Here is a 23,856-nt window from a genome sequence, read left to right as displayed (position 1 = left end):
GTGGGGAGTCTTGCAGCTTGGGCAAACGCCAGTCTTCCATTTTTTAAAAAAACCTTGCCCAGGCTCGTGCCCTGGAAACTTTCTACGGTGCAAATCCATGGTCTATTGAGACTAACGGAGGCCTACACACACCAGTTACCAGGTTCCCCAAGTGTCCTTGAAGTTAATGAGATCCATAGAACCAAGAACATTGTTAAATCCTGATGCTTTTCAGAAGTTAAGAATGAGGCATAAAGTTTGTTGCTTATGATTGTTTTATTCACTGTTACGAGGGCACAGAATAGAAAGGAGAAAGAATGGTGAGAGAGGGAATGAAGAAGGAGAGGAGATAAAGAGTAAAAGAACCTAAAGAATAAAAGAGAGTGAACACAGGTGGTCTGGTCTCACAACTGACCATTGATTTTGTTGAAGTTACATCAGGTAATATTTAACCAATTAAAAAGCCAGATTCAGGTAATGTGACATCTGCCTCTGAAATCAAGAAGTTTGCAGGAAAATACAGAGGCAACTGTAGCCACTGAAAAATTCACTGAGCAATTACATGTCTGTAGCTGATTACATAAAAATACAAACATAATAAAAAATTAACTTGTAAGAAAAATAACAAACCTACACCCCATTTCAACAACATAGAACGGTATAGTACGGCACAGTGTTCCCACAATAGTTGTGCTGACCTTTTAACCTACTCGTAAGATTAATAAAACCATTCCCTCCCACTTAGCTCTTTGTTTTCCTGTCATCCATGTGTATAACAAAGGGTTTCTTCAAATACCCTGATGTATTTATCACCATCCCTGGTGGGGCATTCCACAGCACTCTGCAAAAAAACAAACAAATAATCACTGACATTCTCCCCCCCCCCCCCCCACCATGCTTTCCTCCCACCTTACAATTTTGCCCCAGTATTTGCCATTTCTGCCCTGGGAAGCAAGTCTCTGGCTGTGCACTCGATCTATGCCTCTTATCTTGTCAAGTCCCCTCTCATTCCCCTTTGCTTCATAGAGAAAAGCTGTGGCTTGCACAATATGTCCTCCTAAAACATGCTCTCTAATCCAGGCAGCGTCCTGGTGAATCTCCTCTGCACCCTCTCTAATCCAGGCAACGTCCTGGTCAATCTCCTCTGCACCCTCTCTAATCCAGGCAGCATCCTGGTGAATCTCCTCTGCACCCTCTCTAATCCAGGCAGCGTCCTGGTCAATCTCCTCTGCACCCTCTCTAATCCAGGCAGCGTCCTGGTCAATCTCCTCTGCACCCTCTCTAATCCAGGCAGCGTCCTGGTCAATCTCCTCTGCACCCTCTCTAATCCAGCCCGCGTCCTTGTTAATCTCCTCTGCACCCTCTCTAATCCAGGCAGCGTCCTGGTCAATCTCCTCTGCACCCTCTCTAATCCAGGCAGCGTCCTGGTCAATCTCCTCTGCACCCTCTCTAATCCAGGCAGCATCCTTGTTAATCTCTTCTGCACCCTCTCGAATACAGGCAGCATCCTGGTCAATCTCCTCTGCACCCTCTCTAATCCAGGCAGCATCCTGGTGAATCTCCTCTGCACCCTCTCTAATCCAGGCAGCATCCTGGTCAATCTCCTCTGCACCCTCTCTAATCCAGGCAGCACCCTGGTAAATCTCCTCTGCACCCTCTCTAATCCAGGCACCATCCTGGTCAATCTCCTCTGCACCCTCTCTAATCCAGGCAGCGTCCTGGTCAATCTCCTCTGCACCCTCTCTAATCCAGGCAGCGTCCTGGTCAATCTCCTCTGCACCCTCGCTAATCCAGGCAGCGTCCTGGTCAATCTCCTCTGCACCCTCTCTAATCCAGGCAGCATCCTGGTCAATCTCCTCTGCACCCTCTCTAATCCAGGCAGCATCCTGGTAAATCTCTTCTGCAACTTCTCTAATCCAGGCAGCATCCTGGTAAATCTCCTCTTCATCCTCACTAATCCAGGCAGCATCCTGGTGAATCACCTCTTCATCCTCACTAATCCAGGCAGCATCCTGGTGAATCTCCTCCGCACCCTCTGTAATCCAGGCAGCGTCCTGGTCAATCTCCTCTGCACCCTCTCTAATCCAGGCAGCATTCTGGTCAATCTCCTCTGCACCCTCTCTAATCCAGGCAGCATCCTGGTGAATCTCCTCTGCACCCTCTCTAATCCAGGCAGCGTCCTGGTCAATCTCCTCTGCACCCTCTCTAATCCAGGCAGCATCCTGGTCAATCTCCTCTGCACCCTCTCTAATCCAGGCAGCGTCCTGGTCAATCTCCTCTGCACCCTCTCTAATCCAGGCAGTGTCCTGGTCAATCTCCTCTGCACCCTCTCTAATCCAGGCAGCGTCCTGGTCAATCTCCTCTGCACCCTCTCTAATCCAGGCAGCATCCTGGTCAATCTCTTCTGCACCGTCTCTAATCCAGGCAGCGTCCTGGTCAATCTCCTCTGCACCCTCTCTAATCCAGGCAGCGTCCTGGTCAATCTCCTCTGCACCCTCTCTAATCCAGGCAGCATTCTGGTCAATCTCCTCTGCACACTCTCTAATCCAGACAGCATCCTGGTAAATCTCTTCTGCACCCTCTCTAATCCAGGGAGCATCCTGCTGAATCTCTTCTGCACCGTCTCTAATCCAGGCAGCATCCTGGTAAATCTCTTCTGCACACTTTCTAATGCAGGCAGCATCCTGGTGAATCTCCTCTGCACCCTCTCTAATCCAGGCAGCGTCCTGGTCAATCTCCTCTGCACCCTCTCTAATCCAGGCAGCATCCTGGTAAATCTCCTCTTCATCCTCACTAATCCAGGCAGCATCCTGGTGAATCTCCTCTTCATCCTCACTAATCCAGGCAGCATCCTGGTGAATCTCCTCCGCACCCTCTGTAATCCAGGCAGCGTCCTGGTCAATCTCCTCTGCACACTCTCTAATCCAGGCAGCATCCTGGTAAATCTCTTCTGCACCCTCTCTAATCCAGGCAGCATCCTGGTTAATCTCTTCTGCACCCTCTCTAATCCAGGCAGCATCCTGGTTAATCTCCTCCGCACCCTCTGTAATCCAGGCAGCATCCTGGTGAATCTCCTCTGCACTCTCTCTAATCCAGGCAGCATCCTGGTCAATCTCCTCTGCACCCTCTCTAATCCAGGCAGCATCCTGGTCAATCTCCTCTGCACCCTCTCTAATCCAGGCAGCGTCCTGGTAAATCTCCTCTGCACCCTCGCTAATCCAGGCAGCGTCCTGGTAAATCTCCTCTGCACCCTCTCTAATCCAGGCAGCGTCCTGGTAAATCTCCTCTGCACCCTCGCTAAAGCTTCTACATCCAGGAAGGCCAGAGTTTAATAGATTTGCAGCGTTACTTTGTGGTTCTTTAACTCATGAAAAGCGAGGAAATCTGACAATGCTGGAAATCAAATGCACGCAAAATGCTGGAGGAACCCAGCAGACCAGGGGGCATCTGTGGAAAAGAATAAACAGTCGATGAAGGCTGACACACCAATTCCTATCCTACCCATCAACTCTGCTTGATCTCTGGATGTGGACCCCAAGACCCTGCTGATCCCTATAGTTCACTGGAAAATTCATTATAACACAGTGAAACATTTTAGAAAAAGTATTAAAATAGATTGTGGTATGAATAGAACTACAACATCATTTTTAAAAAAAGTACTAAAATAGATTGGGATATTATTGGGATTATAACATTTTATAAAAAAGGATTAACATTCAATAGTTTGGAAGATAAACTGTTTGCATACTGTATTATCTGGGTTACCTGTAAAAGCCAATTGACAGACAAGGATAGGGAGCTATTGTTTTTCAGCTAATTAGCATAACTTAATGACACTTATCTTTGCAAGTGGAACAAGTGCTACACCTGCCCCTACAACTCCTGCCTCACTGCCATTCAGGGCCCCAAAACTGTCCAAGTGAGGTGACCCATCCCCTCTGAGTCTTTTGGGGTCATCTATTCTGTCCGGTGCTCCCAGTGTGGCCTCCTGTATATCGGTGAGACCCGATGCAGATTGGGAGACCGCTTTGCCAAGCACCTACACTGTGTCCACCAGAAAAAGTAGGATCACCCAGTGGCCACCCATTTTAATTCCACCTCCGATATGTCTATCCATGGCCGCCTCTACTGTCACGATGAAGCCACACTCGGGTTGGAGGAGCAACACCTTGTATTCCGTTTGGGTCACCTCCAACCTGTTCATGTGATTTCTTGAACTGCTGGTAATGCCCCCTTGACTACCACCAGCCCCCATCCCTTTTTCCCCCTCTTACCTTATCTCCTTACCTGCCCATCGCCTTCCTCTGGTGCTCCTCCCCCCCTTTTCTTTCTTCTATGGCCTTCTGCCCCCTCCTATCAGATGCCCTCTTCTCCAGCCCTTTATCTTTTTCACCAATCAACTTCCCAGCTCTTTACTCCGTCCCCTCTCCCAGTTTCACCTATCACCTTGTGTTTCTCCCTCCCCTCCTCCTTTCTTTTAACTCTACTCCACATCTTTTTTTCTCCAGTCCTGCTGAAGGGTGTCTGCCCAAAACTTTGACTGTACTCTTTTTTTCCCCCATATAGGTGCTGCTGAGTTCCTCCAGCAGTGTGTGTGTCTGTGTCTTGGATTTTCAGTATCTGCAGATTTGCTTGTTTGTGATTGGCAGCATTTCTCTCAATTACTTAAAAAGTGTCTAATCAATTTGTGAGCCTTTCGGTGAAAACTCAGTTGGAGAGCCTCTTTCTTCTTTTGCAGTCGTAGCAGTGACTATTTTGTGAGGGAATGATGCACAGTGAGAACGAGAGGATTCATCAGAATTAGGTTTAATATCACCTGCATACGTTGTGAAGTTTGTTGTTTTGCGGCAGCAGTACATTGCAATATATAAAAAAACTATAAACTGCAATAAGAAATGTATACTAAAAATTTAAATAATATAAGTAGTGCAGTAATATAAGTAGATATACAGTGAGGTAGTGTTCTTGTTGGTTCATAATCTGTTCAGAAATCTGATGGCGAATGGGGAGAAACTGTTTCTAAAACATTGAGTGTGTGTCTTCAGGCTCCTATACCTCCTCCCTAATGGAAGCAATGAGAAGAGGGTTTGTCCTGAGCAATGAAGGTCCTTAATGATGGATGCTGCCTGTTTTTGACGTCCATGATGCTGGGGAGGCTGGTGCCCATGATGGAATGGGCTGAGTTTCCAACCCTATGCAGTTTTTTTCTGATCCTTAGTACAGAATGCCTTAATAATTTCAATTTAGCAGTGTCTGTTGAGTATTCTAAGCCCTGGTTGAGTGGGCATGGGGAGGGTGTTTCCTATAGCGGGGGAGTCTGGGACCAGAGGGCACAGCCTCGATAGATGGACGTCCTTTTAGAACAGAGATGAGCAAGAGTTTCTTTAGCCAGAGGGTGGTGAAGCCGTGCAACTCATTGGGTGTACTTAAGGTGGAATTTGACAGGTGCTTGGATATTGATGGGTGTTACAGGTTATGGGGGGGGGGGGTGTGGGGGGAGGCAGGAAAATGGGCTTGAGTCAGATAATAAATCAGCCATGATGGAATGATGGAGCAGACTCAATGGGTTGAATAGTCTAAATTCTGTTCCTTTGTCTAATGGATTTATGCTTTATTCTGCTGTTTAAATCTGCCTTGAAAGTTCACAGTTATCAGGAGCTACACGCAGTTCTTGGATCCACTTTCTCCTGAAAAGGCAATAATTAAGTATTTAAGGCGCAGGTTAGTGAGGGCGTCCAAGGTAATGATGGGTGGGGGGGGGGGGGGGGATGGAGGGAGAAGGCAGGAGAATAGGATTGAGAGGGATAACTAATCAGCTTTGATGGAATGTTGGAGCAGATTTAATGGGCCGAAAGGACTAATTCTGTTCTCATCTCTTATGGTAATCATTCTCAAAGCAGTTTAAACTAAGCTGAAGCCATTGATACATGCTAAGTGGTGTGACGTCTTTCTAATTCTAGGGAGGCTCTTCTGGCCGAAATGGGGGTTGCCATTCGGGAGGATGGAGGCACCTTGGGAGTTTTCTCTCCAAAGAAGGTAGAGGCCTTTCTTTTTATGTTGATATAAAAACCGGTAGAGCATGGGAAAGTGTAATGGTTGTTACTCAGATATATTCTTGTATCGTCTGCCATGTTACAAGTCATTTGTTGCTTAATTTTCCCAAATGTGTCTTTTGTCAGTCAATTGCTTGTATATTTTGGTTACTGGTCACGCTGCCTTGTGTTTAAAACTTGTGCACTGGATAAAGGTTAATTTGAAAAATCATTGAATTATTTAATCTGCTTTCATATTATCAAGCATGTGTTGGATTTGTAATACGGCAATATGTGTCATTGCTCGTAAGAATATTTTTGAGCAGGCAAGTGGACGTCCAGCTAGGTGATAATGGGGCAGATGACCAATGGGCTCATTTCGGTGGAGGAAGGAGAAGTGGAGACGTTAGGGAAGGAGATTCCAGATTCCTTGCCAACAGAAGGCAACTCCTCTGTTGGTTAGATTTAGCAATTTAACACACACAACGTGCTGGAGGAGCTTAGTAGGTCAGGTAGCATCTCTGGACAGAAATAAACATTTGATATTTTGAGCTGAAACTCTTCATTAGGACTGAAAAGCAAGAACATATAGGGATAAGAAAATGGGGGGTGGGAAGGTGGTGATGGGTGAGGCTAGATGAGGGGGAAGGAGTGTGAAGTAAAATGCTGGGATGTGATAGGAGGAAGAGGTGATGGGCTGAAGAAGAAGGAATCTGATAGGGGAAGAGAGTGAACCATGGAAGAAAGAGAAAATGCGGGGGGAATCAGTGGTGATGGGCAGGTGAGGAGGGAAAAAAGAGATAAAGAGAGGAGCCAGAATGGGGAATGGAAAGTGGGGTAAGTGCAAGAGGGATAAATTACTGAAAGCTAGAGAAATCGACATTCATCTCATCAGGTTGGAAGCTACCGGATGGAATATAAAATGTTGCTTCTCCAACCTGAGTTTAGCCTTATCCTGGAAGTAGTGGAGGTCATGGACCAACATGTCAGAATGGGAATGGGGAGTCAAATTGAAATGGGCAGCCCCCAGGGTAGCTTAAGCACAAATCTTTCTGAAGGCCTGGGGGCTGGAGGAGATTGTTGAGAGAGAGAGAAATTGAGTTCATAGTGGACTTTAGAGACAAGTATATGGTTCTTGCTTAACCAGTGGTTAGTGCAGTCTGTCTAGCATGGGGCAATTGGGAACTGGAGAAGGATTAGGACACATTTTGATCATCTCGAGTATACTTATTCATGTATTGGTGTTGAACAAAGCAACCATTGCATAATATATATACAATAAAGAGAAACCTACTTTAAATTCAAAATGCCCACGTACTTGATTCTCAAGGTAATGAAAAGCTTTTGGATTTGGTTTGTTCTTCATGATCCACCATTCCTGTGATTTTTTTTAAATGTGTTGAGATCCATTGAATAGATTGTACAGAACTTACAGCCATTTAGACTGATAGGATGATTATTTTCACATCTTGGTGTTTACCATTGAGAAATTACAGTGCAGGGAATTATGAACATAGTATTTATATTCCAAAGACCCGAAAAGCCATTTTCATTTGGAATGTAAGGGCAGGTAAGGAGCTTAAGTGTTTATGTGCATCCCAGTGCAAAGGGATTTAACAATGTTATCGTCAAAATCATGTTGTTAAGCTTCATGTTATTGTTCCTCTTTCCCACCATCTCATCCCGCTCAGATTTGCAACCAGGCGTCATCTGAGTTTTTTGAGTCAGATGAAATATTTACTCCAGCAAAGGTTGGTTTATAATATTAGGTTCATGAGACTGAAACTGAACTCAATAGTGGCGGATTTGTTGTTGGTACAACACCCTTGGAAACACTCTATTGAGTTTATTAACTTAAGACCAGAGATGCACACAATACTTTGGGTGAGGCTTCCACAAGACTCGGTATAATGTAAAGCAACTCTGCTCCTGTCCTCTTGCAGTAAGAGCTATGTACCATTTGCTGCCTTAACTGCTTACTGCACATGCAGAATTTACTTGCAGTGACTGATCTACCAAGATCCAGTTGTACATCAGTGTCACCCTTTCCGCATATATCACCGTTTAAATAATTACTCCACTTGTGTGACTTCCTAACTTCAGATTTCAGTTAAATCACTAAGTGTCATCTGACCAGATTTATAGAGTGGCCTCATTAATTTGTCGGTCTTGCACTCAGTCCCCTAATGAAGGCCATATTCCTTCATAACCACCGTATACCTTGCATGGCATGACCCCAAGATCCCTCTGTTCCTCCACACTGTTAAGAATCCTACCATTAACCCCGTACTCTACCTTTAAGTTCAGCCTTCCAAAGTGTATCACTTCACACTTCTCTGGGTTAAACTTACTCTGTTGCTTCTCAGCCCAATTCTACATCCTGTAAATGTCCTTTTGTGACCTACAACAACCTTCTGCGCTTTCCACAACATCACCAATCTTTGTGACAACTGCAAACGTACTAATCCACCCTTCCACTTCCTCATCCAAGTTAATTTTAAGAATCACAAAGAGCAGGGCTCCCTCCCAGATGTTTTTAATTATCTATCCCCGCCCTCCTTCATAACCCTTCATTTCTCTTTCAACTATGTGCCCTATCTAAGACTCTTTTGAATGTCTTTAGTATATCCACCTCTGTTATCATCCAAGGCAGCACATTCCTTGCACCCACCACTGTGTTTAAAATAAACTTACCTCAGACATCCTCCCCCAAACTCCCCTCCAATCACCATAAAGATATGCGCTCTTGTATTAGACATCTTCGCCCTTGGAAAAAGGTGCTGGCTGTTCACTCTATTGGTGCCTCTTACCTGCACTTCATCTATCTATCTGGGATGGGGACCAGTCTTATGCACACTTTTCCAGATGCACTCTCATCAGGGCAGTGTACAAACGTCACAAGATAATGCGCTCTTACATTTAGACCTCTTGTAATAAAGCGTTGCTATTTGCTTGCTAAACCCATGAGTAACTTTTCAGGATATACCGACACGCAAGTCCCTCTGGGCCTTTAAATCTCTCCACCATTTCAAGAAGATTCTGCAGTATCTGGCTCATATAGATGGCTTCTCGTTTTGTGTGTGTCTGAGAGAGAGAGAGATTTCTCTGATAGCATTCAGAATATATTTCTTTTTTAATTAATTTGCCCTTGCCTGTGAATATTCATTAAATGATGTGTGGTCGAAGTGCATCTTGCACTGTCCTCAGTAATTGATGGATTAAGATGACATTGTGAATCTTAATTACAAACAAACCATGTGATGCAGTTATATTACGACCAATTGCAATTAGCAAGATGCAGATGCTCAATATTCCTAAATTGCTCCAAAGAGTGCAACCTTGACAGAAATTATACACCAGCTTTAAACATTAAAAATGGTTCTAAATATAAATTTAACAATTTCTTGCATATTCCTACTTTACCTTTGTCTTGGTGAAGGCTTCTAGGGCGATTCTTGTTTCAAATTAAAATAAATGTATTATTTATTTTTTAAATATTATTTTATTTTTAATAGCATTTTTATCATTCATAAAAATGAAATAAATTAATTTGTTTTGTCATCACATTGTTCCAGAATAACACCAACCAATTTAACAATTGGTTTATTTCCAAGTTTGCCAAGATAAGGTTTTGTCGTTAGTAAATTAACTGAAGTGGAATTTTGTTTTTAGTTAATCTTATTTTATCAAAAAGCTGTCTTGCTTGTCCTGTTTTGACTTTAGAGGACTAAATTCTTATACAATATTGCTACAGTACTATTGTTTCAAGTCTCATGAACTCCAAAGTTATTTCCGTTGTAAATTCTGTGCAATCTAATTATTTTTTTCAGTTTGATAATTCTCATTTTGTCCATTTTGTGTGCGGTTCTTTGTCCCATTATTTCATGTTTTCCTGTCGCTTTTTACTTCGGGATTCCTGCTCCCTGCTGTCTTGTTGATTAGATTTTGACTTCAAGGCCATGTGACCTTTTTGCTGACTCCTATGGAGTGTTCTCTCCCAAGAAGGTTGGTATGTGTGATATTTTGAGATTATGGTGTTAAGTAGTTAGTTTATGACTACTAGTGCTCATTTTAATGTTAAAGTATTGTGTGTTAGAGTCATAGCGCAGGAACAGGCCCATCTAGTCCTTGCCGAAGTATTATTTTGTCTCATCCCATTGGCCGACATATGGACCATTGCCCTCCCACCCATGTGCTTATCCAAACTTCCTTTAAATATTGACTTTGAACCTGCATCCACCAGCATCGAACCTGCAGTTCGTTCCACATCCTCACCACCCTCTGAGTGGAAAAAGTTCTCCTTCATATTCGCCTAAACATTTCACCTTTCACCCTTAACCTATGACCTCAAGTTCTAGTCTCACCCAACCTCAGTGGAATCTCTGTCTGTTTATTGTGCCACCCGTTGCATCATCTGCCTTTCAATCTGCACTACTCTCAAGTGGGTCTCCTGAATGCCACTGGGTATTTATTTACCCCACTGCCGCCAGGCAGCCTGGCTTGTGGGTTGCCTTATAACACAGTTCTTTATTAGCTGAGAAGTACGAGTCAAGAAAAGTCAGACTTGAACTGGACCATCAACCGTGTAGCTGATTTGAAAAAATGCTTCCTGACTGTGCAGTTCTGAACCGGTGGGACATCTGTGCAATGTTTTAAGAGCCTTTTGGACACATTCCATGAAATGCCAAGGTACATAGCTCTAAATGGGCTATGTTTTGCAAGTTGATGCCACACAGGAATATGGGAGTCCTTGGGAACCAAACACTCAAATTTCTAAAGCTGTATTGAATCCGGTGCAACGACATTCTGTGGATATAGAGTAATGGAGCACTACAGCACAGAAAAGGGCCCTTTGGCCCATTTAATCTGTGCTGGACCATTCTGCCTTTCCCATCAAATACACATGAACCATCGCCCTCCATACCTGTTCCACTCATGTGCTTATCCAAACTTCTCTGAAATATGGAAATCAAACCCACATCCACCAGTTCCGCTGGTAGATAGTTCGTTCCACGGTCTCACCCTCGGAGAGAGAAAGTTCTTCTTCATGTTCCCCTTAAACATTTCACCTTCAGCCCATTTAGTCTGTGCTGACCTGATCTTCTTTATCCACGTCACATGTGGCATCACTTAAAGGACTTCAACATGATTTACTTTTCACAAAACTATCTTGGCTTTGCTTATTTACCTTGAACCTTTCTAAACTTCATGCTATAATAATCCTTTCCATCTGGTACCAAAGATTCAAATGTTTGAAGTAAATTTATTGTCCAAGTACGTATGTGTTGCCTTGAGGTTAATTTCTTTCTGGCATTGACAGGGAAAAAGAAGTAATACAATAGAATTTTATGAAAACCTATATATAAACCAAGACTGACAAAGAATTGGTGTTGTGGTGTTCACGAGCTTGGCAATTAGCTTGCAGACGTTTCATCAGCAGTCAAGTTGACGTCCTCTGTGTGCAGTTTGTGGTGTATCTCTCGCATTTATGTCATGAGCGCACTCAGACAGAGTACCTGATCTCAATACATAAAGATCAAGAAGGACACCACTTTCAGTGGGATGTCTGTTCCAGAACTCTACGGCAAACAGGAAACAGGCATGAGAATTTGTAGAAGTGTGGTTCTCTTCTGATAACTCGGTAAACAAATATATCGAAATAGCCATCATCAACAAACCCTTAAGAGCCAAAGAACACGAGCCAGTCTAATTCAAAGGTCAGCTGAACGGGACTGAGGCAAGCGAACAGGAGGCCTATATGTAATGTAATGTAGGCCTCCATTAGTCTCGATAGACCATGGATTTGCACCTTGGAAAGTTTCCAGGGCGCAAGCCTGGGCAAGGTTTTTTTTAATGGAAGAGCAGCAGTCTCCCCTCTCCACGCCACCGATGTTGTCCAAGGGAAGGGCGTTAGGACCCATGCAGCAGAGCAGTGTGTGGTTAAGTGCCTTGCTCAAGGACACACACGCAAGCCTCAGCCAAGGCTCGAACTAGGGACCTTCAGATAACTAGATGAACACCTTAACCACTTGGCCACGCGCCAACACCACTGTATAAACTCGAGCACTCCCGGAGAGAAACACCAACAACTGTGCACTGAGGATGTCACCTCGACTGGTGATGAAACGTCTGCACGCTAGTTGCCAAGCTCGGCGAATTCAGCAACATCAAACACCCCAGCCCGAGCCACCATCCTAAACTGACAAAGACTGCCATTTTTATCATGGAACAGCCTCCAAGTAGAATCTCAGGTTTATTATTGCACTTCCAGCTGGTAAACTCCACTCTTGAATGCATTTCACTGTTTTGATGTACATGTGATAAATCTGAATATATTTGATATTCAGTAGCGATGACTTGATCTTATTGAATGGCTGAATATTTGAGAGAAACTTGGCAATGTGATTGTCAGAATCAGGTTTATTACTGACTACGTCATACAATATGTTGTTTTGCGGTAACTACTGTGCAATGCATATTCTATGATTACAATTAGAAATCGGTATATTTAAAAATCTTACTTAACTCCGTAGTCAGGACTGTCTTCTCATTTAGAATACTGTTTTTGACTATTTCTAAGTTTAATACAGAACATTTATATGAAATTGTTGTCTTATATTTTGCCTCTCTGTCCTGCTGGTGTTAATGCAGTGGTAGATTCTTTGCATAATTCCCTGAATCCCATCCAAGGAGCACTGTTGAGCTTGGAAAAATTCACCATTTGATAGTTGCTCAAGGTGGATTGTGCCTGCAGATGTATTTTTGTTGATGCTGTTAACAGCTGGAGACCTGCTCTCTCACATCCGTCTCCATCCCCCAGTCTATCCAGATGTCAGAAGGCTAGTTCTGGAATCTGAAACGTCCCTGCATCAGGTCCAATTAGCCGGGTAGAGGAAAGGAACTGACAGCTGTACACAGATATTTCCTTTGATTTGCTTCTGACATTTTAACCTCTTGGAGACAGGCAGGTTGAGAGACAGGCAACCATAACTCTGTGGAATCGGTCTCATTCCTGAGTTACCTGTGAGCTGATTAAAACTTTTTAAAAAATACTGTAGATGTTGTAAATGTGAAAGAAAAATGTTGGAAGTCCTTGGAAAGAGAAACATTTCCAGTCAAAGAGATTTATTCATATCTGATGATGGGTCTGCTTTTACTTGTGGCAGAAATGAGACACAATTTCTTTAAATCTCTTAAGTAATTTAACGAGCGTATTCATTGTGTGATTTTGACGCCAGGGATGATCTGAACCCAGTTTTTGTTTTATTCTCTATTAGACGCCACACCTTGTGAACCTCAATGAGGATCCTCTCATGTCAGAATGTCTACTCTACTATATCAAAGATGGCATCACAAGGTAACAAGATGAATGAGTAGTCAAGCCCTGACTTGGGGGCAGAAGGGGTGGGGGGGTGGTGTTCAGAAATAACAGAATCATTCTTGTTAACAAAAATTGATGGTAAAGGGCTTTGTCTAGTGGTAATGGAGTTCTGCCATGAGGAGTTGGGTTTTTGAAACTTGAACTGAAATGGATCATGTTAATTTGGAAACCAGTCATTTTTAGTGAAACTTACTTAAGAATCTTAATTTAAGATACATTAGTAATCTTCACCCTCATCCAACAATGTCACATTGCGTTCTCAATTGATGAATGCCAAATCCCAATCCTGTGGTGGGCCAGCTCAGTCACAGCGGCATTCCTTTGGCGAAATTCTGGATGAAGTTTCTTTAGTTGAACTGGTCAGGCCATTAACGCAGTTCAGGTAGTTCCCTATTTGTCATGTCTTGCTTATGTTAGTTTGTGGGGCTTGAAACAGTTTCCAAAAGCAGATCATTTCAACCTGAGTGCTAGTCTCTCAGAGAAAATTAAGTACGGTTCAAAGCGAATTTAAAGTACAAAGTGAATTTACTGAAAACTCATTAAGTGTTGAATGGGTCAGGAGGACATATTATTGGCAACAAGATTCAGTACGTGAGAAATTCTGCAGAAGCTGGAAATCCAAAGCAACACGCACAAAATGGAGGAACTCGGCAGGTTAGATAGCATCTGTGGAAATGCAGTTGACGTTTCGCTCCATGACCCTTCATCAGGATTGTTTGATGTCATTACCGGTGCAAAACTGTAAAGGAGAGCAAATTAATTGTCACTCTGGATTTGATGCAGCACAAAAACCGATCAGATCAGGGGTTCCCAATCTTTTTATGCCACAGACCAATGCCATTAAGCAAGGGGTCTGTGGACCCCAGGCTGAGAACCCATGAATTAGATTTAAAAAAAACAATAATTTAAACAAAAGCAATAATTAAAAAGCACAATAAATATAAGTATGTAATGTAGTTTACATAGATAGCTTGTACATCAGTAAAGTGACACTAGGCATAGGAATGTCAGTCTATGAGGTGACTGACAAGAAGTGATAAAGTAGTGGTGCCAGGAGAGTGGATTGAAGTGAATATAAATATTAAACTGCCAGCTTCATATGCCAGATTACCTACTAAATAAAACAAATCTGACTGTTAAATAATCGACTTACAGTATTTTTTAAAAATACTGGGCTTGGAACTACTTTTGATCTAATGGTTTTAACAGGTGTCCAGTAGTCAGTGATTAATATATTTGCCTCACTGCATTCCATACTATTGGATTTCACAGAAACCGTCCATTTTGAACAGCATTGCTATCAAAGCCGACATTTTGTTTTGTGAACGGCTTCTCTACCCAGGGACTCTTTTGGTCTTAGAAGCGAGGCTTCCCAGAGCATGCAGTTCAATTGTTTCTACCCCTTTGGCCACGGTCATAATCAGGGAAAGAATTCCAGGTTAGGTGTGTGGTTCTCCAGTAATTTTTCTGAGCCTAAGTTCCTAGCTCAGAAGGATACAGTAACCACTATATGACTCATCAAGCACATGATTCCTGAGTGAAAATCCATTTCCAACATGACTCAAAAGATTTAGGTCCATTCTTTCAGCTCAGATTAACCAGTTAACTGCTTCTGGAGAGGAAAAGGAACATGTTGCCATCTCTGGCTTGTGCTGCCAGTAGAATTTAATTAGCTCTGTAATTAAATATTTAACAGAATGCCAAGAGGCGATGGCATTTGATTTAACTGTGTGTTCAAGTGCTGTGAGCGTGTATTGTTTTTCATTATAAGGGTCGGCCAGGCCGAGGCACAGAGACGCCAGGATATTGTTCTCAGTGGAGCCCACATCAGAGAAGAACACTGCAGCTTCAGGAGTGACAAGAATCAAAATGGAGAAGGTGAAAGTCTTCAAGTTATATTATTTTAAGATGACGCTCGATTCTGGTTTTAAAGAGCTTTACATTCTGGTTAGAATGATGTCCACTTCGATACAACATCTCAGAATCATTGTTCATGTCAAAGGGCCTGTAGGCTGAAGCTGCACGCGGTTGTCTTGCGTCGGACTATTTCGTGATGATGTGCAGAACAGCGGTAAATCCAGCCCATCTTATCTGTGAGGACCATGATGCCAGTGTAACACGTCCCATCTGCCTGCACACATTCCCTACACCCCCGTTCACTGTTTGTGCATCTGCAGTGCTGTGCAACAGTCCTAGGCACCTATACACAGCTGGAGTTTTGCACAGGATTGTCGTAATCTGATGTATTGCACTGTACTGCTGCCGCAAAACAAAACCAAACAATTTCATGACATGTGAGTGATGATAAACCTGATTCTGATATGAGTTTCTATTGTGGACTGAGAGTGGGAAGGGGGCAGGGAAAGGGGAATCATGGTTGGGAAAACAGGAAGGGAGAGAGGAGGGAACGGGAAGCACCAGAGAGACGTTGTGTAATGAGCAATAAACCAATTGTTTGGAATCAAATCACCTTGCCTGGTGTCTCAGGGTTGGATGTGTCTGCACCCGCACCAACCACACCCCTCCCCCCACCCAGACCGGACACTCCTTCTCTGCACTGTGTCCCACACCCCTCCTGCGTCGCTCCATCTTTGCGATTCCAAACATCCTTTGTCCCCGCCAGATTAACAAACTGACTCTCCACTCCACGTCAGCAAATATGGTACTACACCATAGTCTTTAGTCACCCTAGTTTTGCACAGTACTGTAAATGCCTCTGAAATGTTACTATTGTATCTGGTTTTTACCCTTTTCCTTGGCACCTCCCACTCTCTATATAAATAAAGCTTGCCTTGCACATCTCCTTCAGCCTCTCCCCCTCACCTTAAACCGGTTTCCTCTAGTTTTTTTTACATTTCCACACTAGAGAAAGAGATATAGTGTACCCTAAATATAGGTCCCTCATAATTTTAAATACTTCTATTAGATTGTCCCCACTACTGCAGACCAATCTCTTCTTATAGCTAATACACTCCAATCTGGGCAACACATCCACCATCCACTCATCTTCGCCCTCTCCTGATCTCACCTCTCACCTGTCAACGTACTCCTTCCTCTCCCCCACCTTCTTATTCTGGCTTCTTCCCCACTTCCTTTCCAGATCTGATGAAGGGTCTGAGCCTGAAACATTGACTGTTTATTCTTCTCCATAGATACTGCCTGATTTGCCGAGTTCCTCAAGCAGTTTGTATGTGTTGGTACTTTAAACTTTGCCCCTTTCACCTTAAACCTTTGTCCTCTCATATCGGTCATTTCCGTGACTACCTTTAGTAACTGCCTCACAGGTTTATATACTTAGATTAGTTGTTCCTCAGGCACCACTGTTCCAGAGAAAGCAATCCAGGTTTGTCCGACCTCTCCTCCTAGCTAAAACACTCCAATCCAGGCAATGTCCTGGTGAATCTCTTCTGCATCCTCTCCAAAGCCTTCCCATGATGTGGCAACCAAACCTGCACATAATACCCCAAGCGTGGCTAAAGCAAGCATGACAGGTGAAGTTTACAGCTTAGTTTCATTTGTCTAATTGAAGCACCAGAACACAGTGAAACGTGTCAACAACCAACACAGTCCGAGGATGTGCTATGGGCAGCCGGCAAAAGTTGCCGAGCTTTCTGCGCCGACGTAGCAAGCCCACAACTTACCAACTCTGGTCCGTACGTCTTTGGAATGGTGGATGGAATTAGAGCACCTGGAGGAAACCCACGTGGTCACAGGGAGAACTCCGTACAGGCAGTGGCGGGAATTGAACCCAGAGTGCTAATTGTTGGTGCTGTAAAGCGGTTTTGCTAATCACTATGCTGCCATGCTGCGCGGTGACTTGCCAACATTTATACTCAATGAAGGCATGCATAAAGTACACCTTCTCGTCACTTCTTCATGTTGCCACTTCAAGAAAGTTGAACTCATCCCTAGAACCCTTGGTTTATCAGTGCTCCAATGTCCCTACCATTTACTTTATATTTTCCTCTTGCATTTAATCTCCTAAACTCCTTCACTTATCTGCCATTTTTTATCTCCATCTGCCACTTTTGAACCCAAGTTTCCAACTAATTTGTATCTTGCGATATCCTTCGACAACTACAATACTGTCTGCTGCTCCTCCCAATTTTCTTATCATCTGTAAGAGTGCTAATCAGCCCATGTACATCAAGTCATTGATATAACCAGCCACCAAGGTCCAAGCACTGTTCCTTATGGAACGTCACTGGTCACAGACCTCCAGACAGGGAAAACACCACTCCACCACTAACCCCTGTCTGAGGCCAATTTATCAACCAGACATGGATACAATATGACTTGTTCTTCTAGACCAAGGGTTCCCAACATGGGGTCCGTGGCTTAACCCTTGTTTCATGGTCTTGGTCTGTGGTTAAGAAAAAAAAGTTAGGAAGCCCTGTTCTAGACCAGAGGGAAGCAGGAAAAAATTTATGCTTCCACATGTAATATGTAATTTGCTACATTTCTCGAGAGGCACAATAGCATAGTAGTTACCATAACGCTTTACAGTGCCCGCTGTAAGATCAGAGTTCAATTCCCACTGCTGTCTGTAAGGAATTTGGATGTTCTCCCTGTGACTGCAAGGGTTCTTTCTGGGTGTTCCGGTTTTCTCCCACGTTCCAAAGACCTACAGATAGGTAGTGAGTTGTAGGCACACTATAATGGCACTTGTATAACCCTTGGACTGTTTAGGTCATCAATGTAAAATAAATTGTCTGAACGGTGTAGAGTTAGGTAAGGGAGAAATGCAAAGAGACCTAGGAGTCCTAGTTCATCAGTCAATGAAGGTGAATGAGCAAGTGCAACAGGCAGTGAAGAGGGCAAATGGAATGTTGGCCTTTGTTACAAGGGGAATTGAGTACAAGAGCAAGGATGTCCTTTTGCATTTGTACAGGGCCCTGGTGAGACCACACCTGGAATATTGTGTACAGCTTTGGTCTCCAGGTTTAAGGAAGGACATTCTGGCAATCGAGGAAGTGCAGCGTAGATTCACTAGGTTGATTCCTGGGATGGCAGGGCTGTCTTACGCAGAGAGATTGGAGAGATTGGGCTTGTACACGCTGGAATTGAGGAGATTGAGAGGGGATCTGATTGAAACGTTTAAGATAATTAAAGGATTTGATAGGATTGAGGCAGGAAATATGTTCCAGATGTTGGGAGAGTCCAGTACCAGAAGGCATGGATTGAGAATAAGAGGTCAGTTATTTAAAACAGAGTTGAGGAAGAGCTTCTTCTCCCAGAGAGTTGTGGAGGTGTGGAACGCACTGTCTCGGAAGACGGTGGAGGCCAATTCTCTGGATGCTTTCAAGAAGGAGCTAGATAGATATCTGATGGATAGGGAAATCAAGGGATATGGAGACAAGGCAGGGACTGGGTATTGATAGTGAATGATCAGCCATGATCTCAGAATGGCGGTGCAGACTCGAGGGGCCGAATGGTCTACTTCTGCACCTATTGTCTATTGTCTAATACATTTCACTGTATGTTTTGATGTATGCGTGACAAATAAAGCTAATCCCTAATATCTTCAGTCTTCATGTGAGTAAAACTTTGAAGCAGATGCACAAACAATACTTCACGATACCAAGTTTTAAAATTGCTTATCTGGTTACAGAGCAGACATGGTCGGTGGTTTTGGACACCACATTTTGGATGTGATTTTACTCTCCAAGTCAGTAACCACTACAATGCGTGTGATTCGGAATCTGAACCTACTGGGTAATGGTCACTGGATCGAGTGCCCTTGCTGTTCCAGTCATGAACCAAAAAAAAACTTTTGGATGGGTGTTGCTTTTTTTAAATCAAGTGTGATGTAACCACGCGTTTCCTGTGCTCACTTTTATCGGTAGCATTAATCAGTGGGCATTTCTATAATGTTGTGACCAAAATCGCCTCAGCTGGCATGTAATAGAAGTCAGTCCAGCAGATCCAAGGAGGTACATTTTGTGTATTTAGGGAAGTGATTCTTTTCTCCATTTTAAATGGAGAAGTTGGCAATGCTGGGTTTTTTTTTTACGCAGCTGGCATTTAGAGCATAATGAAGGTCCTCCATCGCTGGTGGTGTTCAGAGCTTCCTTCATCGTGTCAGTCGCTTCCTCTCAGTTTTCACCACTGTCGTTCAGGCAAATCCCAGGCGGAGGGAGACTCAGGAATGCCATTGCATTCAGATGTACGACGCTTCATTGCTGTTTTGGTAACAATTTTGTTTGACCAGTCAGGATTGTTCACCCGGAGCTGAGACCCCTGAACCTGGTGGATCAGTGGATCACTCTTAGCCTAGCCTCTGCCCCTTGACCCTACCAAGAGCCAAAACACAAAACCCTGTGAGACTGTCGGGCAGCAGAGCTCTCTGGGTCACTGAAGCACGCATGCCTCCAAACCGGACGGTGTTGTGGTCCTCCTGGAGGTGGCGATTCTTTGAACTGATTTTATTTTTCTTTCACACAGTTGTTGTAACTTTGGTGCCCTGTGAAGGATCGGAAACGTATGTGAATGGCAAACGAGTCGCCAATCCAGTAAAACTGCGTTCAGGTAGGCAAAGGGTCGCTCTTTTGTGTTTGTGTTTCATTTCTTATGCTTTATCGTAGAAATCTACAGCACATCACAGGCCCTTCAGCCCACAATGTTGTGCCAACCATGCAACTTACTCTAGAAACTGCCTCGAATTACCCTACCTCCATGGAAAAATGTATGGATTAAATTACAGTTACCTTTAAAGGTGCTGTATGGTTTTTTTCTAGTGTGACATGATGTGGGGGTGGGGTGGGGGGAATGGCGTTGTAGTTTCCTTTTCTATCAGCTGTACCCTCCCACCGTCCAAACCACCTGGCAGTTTCTTGTCGTCCTTGACCAGGATTTGATCCTGACCTTTGTTGCTGTCTGTGTGGAGTCTGCAAGCTCCCTCTTCCACAGTTGCTTCTGTTTCCCCGCTACAGAGGGCTGTGGATGCCAAGTCCTTGGGTACATTTAAAGTGGAGGCTGATCGGTTCTTGATTAGTCAGGGTGTCAAAAGATTATGCAGAGATTTGGGTTGAGAAGGATAGTTAGTCACCCTTAATGAAATGGCAGAGTAGACTCAATGGGCTGAATGGCCTAATCCTGCTCCTGTGTCTTATGGTCCTGTTGCATCCCTTTTACATCCTGAGCTGATTTACTGTGTTGTAGGTGGGTGGTAGAACAACAGAGAGCAGTTGATGGGTACACGGGCGTATCATCGTCTGCAACCACTTTGTAGTGTTTTCATTTCCCCTGCCTCTGAAAAGACAAGGACTTTGAATATCTGCATGAATAGTTTACCCGCTCTGATATCAGTCATCTGGAGTCTTGAAATTGTTGCTTCCCGCTTGTCTCAGGGAATCGTATCATCATGGGCAAGAACCACGTGTTCCGATTCAACCACCCTGAGCAGGCGCGCGCCGAGCGAGAGAAGACCCCGTCTGCGGAGACTCCTGTCGAGCCTGTCGATTGGGCTTTTGCCCAGCGTGAACTTCTGGAAAAGCAAGGCATAGACATGAAGCAAGAGATGGAGAAAAGGTAATTGTAGACATGCCGGACGTGTGGATTTCCTCCGGGTGCTGCAGTGTCCTCCCACATTCCAAACACCTGCCAGTTAGTAGGTTAAATAGCCATTGTATATTATACGCATAGGCTGGGGTTCAATAGGTGGGTGACTCATTGGGCCAGAAGGGCCTATTCCACGCGTATCTCTAAATGAAAATAATGCAAGGCATTTATCTTCAGAGATAAAGTTTGGGTTAAATTTGCTCACTTTGGCAGCATGTATACTAAATTTGGGGCGATACAGAGAAGATTAGCATGGCCCCTGAATAGGGATAATGCACAAATTTGTGAAATATTCTATATTTGTCTTTGTGTGTAGTTTTTCATTGATTCTGTTTGTTTAGTTGTCGTACCATGACTGCCGGCAAGAAAATGAATGTCGGGGTAGTATATGGTGACCTATACATACTTTGATAATAAATTTACTTTGAACTTTTGAATTTTGGGGTTTTCCAGGAGGGTGGCATTGATGGTGGAAGTGGATCTTGTGTCACAGATGAGTTATGTTTTACTCGATCCTGGGAAGTGCCTCACCACCATTAAGCACATTGACAAGGAGCGCTGCCACAAGAAAGCAGCATCCATCATCAAAGACTCCCACCGCCCAGGCCATGCCCTCTTCTCACTTCTACTGCCAGGTTCAGGAACCGTTATTACCCTTCAACCATCAGGCACCTGAACCAGTTCCTTACCTCAACACTGAACTGAACACATCCTAAGGACTCACTTTCAAAGCTTCTACAACTCATGTTCTCAGTATTATTTATTGATTTATTTCTTTTCATATGTGCACACTCTTGTCTTTTACACATTGGTTGTCTGCCAGTCCTTGTGGTTTTTCATTGATTGTTTGTTCTATTGTGAAGAAAATGAACCTCAGGATAGTATACGGTGACATAATTTATATTGTACAAACTTTTGACTTTGGCAAGGCTGGGGTTTACTCACTCGCCATTGGCCCCCGAATTGTGTGCTTGCTAGGCCATTTCAATCTTCAGTTCAGAGTAAGCACATTATATTCACATAGCTCCTGCTCTGCCACTCCGTGTCATCATGGCTGATCTGATTGTAATCTCAGTGCTGCAATCTCCATTACCATTCATGTAATCATTCAAAGTATTTATCATCAAAGAATTTATAAATTACACAGCCGTGAGATTTGCCTGCTTGCAGGCAATTGCAAAGCAAAAAACTCGAAAGAACCCAATTTTAAAAAAATAAAGACCGACCCCCCCCCCCCCCCCACTGCACAGAAAAAGAGAGAAAAAAAACACAAACTATGCGAACAGTAGAGACCTCGCTCTGCTTCAGGCCTAGATCGCACTGCACTGTTTTACCTCGACTTTAAAAATATCCAGGGATTGTGCTTCTATTGCTTGTTCTGAAGGGAGTTCCAAAGCTCGTGATCCTCAGAGGAAAATAATTCTGTTTCAAATGGGCAATCTCTTTAGCCCAAGCTATAGATGCATCCACAAGAGAAAGCATCCTCCCCACACACCCTCAGGATATTCATAATTTTTATCATCCATGTTCCACTAGACTGAAGCCTTGACTGTCCGCCAAACAGCCATCCGTTCCAGGATTTAGTTTGTGGTGGAACAGTAGTATAGTGGTGTTGTGATGGAAATAACTGGTTCTTTGAGTCTCAACAGTAGAGACCTGGACATACACAGTTTTAATAATAAGGAATTTATTTACAAGGGGAGGTTGGGTCAACACAAGCAACTACAATACACAGGAAGCGGAGTGGGGACAGGGTACGGTTACACATACAAAGAACAAGGGAAAAGCACTACAACAGCTATCCCCCTTGACCTTGGATAGCCGTAGCTCCCTTACCAGGACAAACGATAGACCTTCCCAAACATAAATCAATGCACTTACCTTCAATGAGGTGGTCTGTAAGAGAGACCGAGCCAGGGACAAGTCTCACCTTTTATAGCATGGGGCTGGGCGCGATAATCCAGTTAAGGTGACCAATAATTTAGGTGTGCATTGATTAGTTGGGAGGGACCAAATGTTGATTGGCATGTGGTGTGTCCTCCGACCCGCCAGGTGGCAGTGCGTCTGTCACGTGGCCGGTATCTCCGGATAGAAGTGGTTAACATTAACGCTATTACAGCAGCAGGGACCAGGTTCCTTGCTGTCTGTGAGGAGTTTGTACGATTACTGTCTGCTGGTGTTTTCATGAACTTTCACACACAGCAAGAGGTGGTTCTGAAAAATCATATTTCACGCACTTCATCATCATTTCCACAGACTTCAAGAGATGGAGATCCTTTATAAGAAAGAGAAGGAGGAGGCAGATCTACTTCTGGAACAACAGCGCTTGGTAAGGCTTTTCCCTTCCCTTAATTCTAACATTTCTTGTGTGTTGGATGTTTTGTACTCCATCGTTCTGGCCTGAAGTGAGTGGATTGTTCATGCTTGCTTTGTTGACTTCCGGGCACTACTAATTTGCTCCATCTTTTACCTTTGAAGTTTCATTGTGCTCTTTGCCGTGAGTGCTGAAATGGATCATTTAAGACTGCATGGTACAATCCACTTCTCTTGCATGGGACTTGATCTTCCTTCTGCCTTCTAGGACCATAACGATTCTGCCATCCTTGAGCAATATGCAACGGCAGGTCTTTATTCAGGGACGGTTGGGGGTTCTGTACTCAACAGTTTCTTTTGGCTTATGAGATAATTAATATGAAGGTGCTCTGTTCCTAAAGAAAAGTATTTACTGCAAATCAAAACTGTTGTAAAATTTAAGTAGATTTACTTTTACATAAAGTTCAGCTTTAGAGATAGAGCTCAAGACGAATATTTGTAGGGACAAGATAATATAGTGCTTAATGAATGTGAATATTGGTCAGATACTTTGTAATTGAGGTGTGAGTGACAGCCGGAATTTGTTCAAGA

The 23,856-nt window shown here is 43.7% G+C and overlaps 1 protein-coding gene and 1 non-coding gene across 12 annotated transcripts in view; both read left to right on the top strand.

Annotated features, from left to right (window-relative positions):
* kif1b (kinesin family member 1B) overlaps nucleotides 1-23,856 on the top strand; it is a 266,957-nt gene that overhangs the window by 132,339 nt on the left and 110,762 nt on the right. For all 11 annotated transcript variants that reach the window (XM_059952248.1, XM_059952249.1, XM_059952247.1 and 8 more), the window contains 6 exons: nucleotides 5,940-6,015; nucleotides 13,289-13,368; nucleotides 15,164-15,270; nucleotides 19,837-19,920; nucleotides 20,742-20,922; nucleotides 23,209-23,281. In XM_059952248.1, the coding sequence (XP_059808231.1) occupies nucleotides 5,940-6,015; nucleotides 13,289-13,368; nucleotides 15,164-15,270; nucleotides 19,837-19,920; nucleotides 20,742-20,922; nucleotides 23,209-23,281 (601 nt within the window). The remainder of the gene's footprint in view (nucleotides 1-5,939; nucleotides 6,016-13,288; nucleotides 13,369-15,163; nucleotides 15,271-19,836; nucleotides 19,921-20,741; nucleotides 20,923-23,208; nucleotides 23,282-23,856) is intronic.
* LOC132382304 (U6 spliceosomal RNA) lies at nucleotides 21,150-21,256 on the top strand. The gene has a single exon (XR_009508279.1). It is a non-coding gene; the product is annotated as a U6 spliceosomal RNA (small nuclear RNA).

This window comes from Hypanus sabinus, chromosome 27 (assembly GCF_030144855.1).
Source record: "Hypanus sabinus isolate sHypSab1 chromosome 27, sHypSab1.hap1, whole genome shotgun sequence".
In the NCBI taxonomy this organism is placed as follows: domain Eukaryota; kingdom Metazoa; phylum Chordata; class Chondrichthyes; order Myliobatiformes; family Dasyatidae; genus Hypanus; species Hypanus sabinus.
Note: the sequence above shows the minus strand (reverse complement) of the source record. Positions and strands in the feature narration are given on the sequence as shown.